The 1905-nt window shown below is 79.3% G+C and overlaps 1 protein-coding gene across 1 annotated transcript in view; it reads right to left on the minus strand.

The window, feature by feature from the left end:
• Positions 1-1905, minus strand: part of SLC26A6 (solute carrier family 26 (anion exchanger), member 6) — a gene marked incomplete at its 5' end in the record, with an annotated part of 13707 nt that overhangs the window by 881 nt on the left and 10921 nt on the right. Inside the window, 2 exons of the mRNA XM_015568269.1 lie at positions 249-420; positions 1770-1862. Of these exons, the coding sequence (XP_015423755.1) occupies positions 249-420; positions 1770-1862 (265 nt within the window). The remainder of the gene's footprint in view (positions 1-248; positions 421-1769; positions 1863-1905) is intronic.

The raw sequence follows: 1905 nt of genomic DNA on the forward strand, positions 1-1905 counted from the left end.
GTGCCCGTGGAGGCAGCGGCCTGGGACGGGCAGGGGACAGGAGAGCCATCCAGCAGCTGGCCGCAGCCTGGCGTTGCCCCTGGCTCCGGGCGGGAGGCGGGCCAGGAACCGAGCTCGGGGGCCAAGGCCAGGTGGGAGGCGGGGTTCTACCAGCCCAGGGATGACCCGATGGAGAGGGCTGGGGGCTCTGCTGCCAGGGGCTCAGAGGTGGGGAACAGCCCCCGGGGGGGGAGTGAGGAGCAGGAGTCAGGGGTCAGGGGTCAGGGAAGAGGGGGTCAGGCAGGTGCCGGGCTGGGGGCTGGGGCTGGTCGCGGTCCCTGCCTGTTTCTGGGCCTTTTTCCGCAGGCGCTTCAGCTTCAGCTCCTGCTTCCGGAGCAGCTTCTTCTTCCGGGAGATGAGGTGGTCCACATCCACGCCGCACTAGGGGCGAAGGCCGCACTAGGGGCGAAGGTTGGGGTGCGGGCGCCCGGGAGGGGGGTGGGCGAAGGTTGGGGCGGGGGCGCCCGGGAGGGGGGTGGGCGAAGGTTGGGGCGGGGGCGCCCGGGAGGGGGGTGGGCGAAGGTTGGGGCGGGGGCGCCCGGGAGGGGGGTGGGCGAAGGTTGGGGCGGGGGCGCCCGGGAGGGGGGTGGGCGAAGGTTGGGGCGGGGGCGCCCGGGAGGGGGGTGGGCGAAGGTTGGGGCGGGGGCGCCCGGGAGGGGGGTGGGCGAAGGTTGGGGCGGGGGCGCCCGGGAGGGGGGTGGGCGAAGGTTGGGGCGGGGGCGCCCGGGAGGGGGGTGGGCGAAGGTTGGGGCGGGGGCGCCCGGGAGGGGGGTGGGCGAAGGTTGGGGCGGGGGCGCCCGGGAGGGGGGTGGGCGAAGGTTGGGGCGGGGGCGCCCGGGAGGGGGGTGGGCGAAGGTTGGGGCGGGGGCGCCCGGGAGGGGGGTGGGCGAAGGTTGGGGCGGGGGCGCCCGGGAGGGGGGTGGGCGAAGGTTGGGGCGGGGGCGCCCGGGAGGGGGGTGGGCGAAGGTTGGGGCGGGGGCGCCCGGGAGGGGGGTGGGCGAAGGTTGGGGCGGGGGCGCCCGGGAGGGGGGTGGGCGAAGGTTGGGGCGGGGGCGCCCGGGAGGGGGGTGGGCGAAGGTTGGGGCGGGGGCGCCCGGGAGGGGGGTGGGCGAAGGTTGGGGCGGGGGCGCCCGGGAGGGGGGTGGGCGAAGGTTGGGGCGGGGGCGCCCGGGAGGGGGGTGGGCGAAGGTTGGGGCGGGGGCGCCCGGGAGGGGGGTGGGCGAAGGTTGGGGCGGGGGCGCCCGGGAGGGGGGTGGGCGAAGGTTGGGGCGGGGGCGCCCGGGAGGGGGGTGGGCGAAGGTTGGGGCGGGGGCGCCCGGGAGGGGGGTGGGCGAAGGTTGGGGCGGGGGCGCCCGGGAGGGGGGTGGGCGAAGGTTGGGGCGGGGGCGCCCGGGAGGGGGGTGGGCGAAGGTTGGGGCGGGGGCGCCCGGGAGGGGGGTGGGCGAAGGTTGGGGCGGGGGCGCCCGGGAGGGGGGTGGGCGAAGGTTGGGGCGGGGGCGCCCGGGAGGGGGGTGGGCGAAGGTTGGGGCGGGGGCGCCCGGGAGGGGGGTGGGCGAAGGTTGGGGCGGGGGCGCCCGGGAGGGGGGTGGGCGAAGGTTGGGGCGGGGGCGCCCGGGAGGGGGGTGGGCGAAGGTTGGGGCGGGGGCGCCCGGGAGGGGGTGGGCGCCCAGGAGGGGGGTGGGCGCCCGGGAGGCGAGGCCCCTCTGACCTGGCCCCGACCCCAGCCTCACCCTCTGCTTCAGCGCGTCGCTGTACAGGTCAGCATTGGCAAAGTACACAGTGGCCGAGGAGCGGAAGACCTTCACACCCGGGACCTCCCTGGCCTGCGGAGGGTCAGGTGGGCGGCTGGGCCCTCTCTCCTCATCC

Source organism: Myotis davidii, unplaced genomic scaffold (assembly GCF_000327345.1).
Source record: "Myotis davidii unplaced genomic scaffold, ASM32734v1 scaffold663, whole genome shotgun sequence".
In the NCBI taxonomy this organism is placed as follows: domain Eukaryota; kingdom Metazoa; phylum Chordata; class Mammalia; order Chiroptera; family Vespertilionidae; genus Myotis; species Myotis davidii.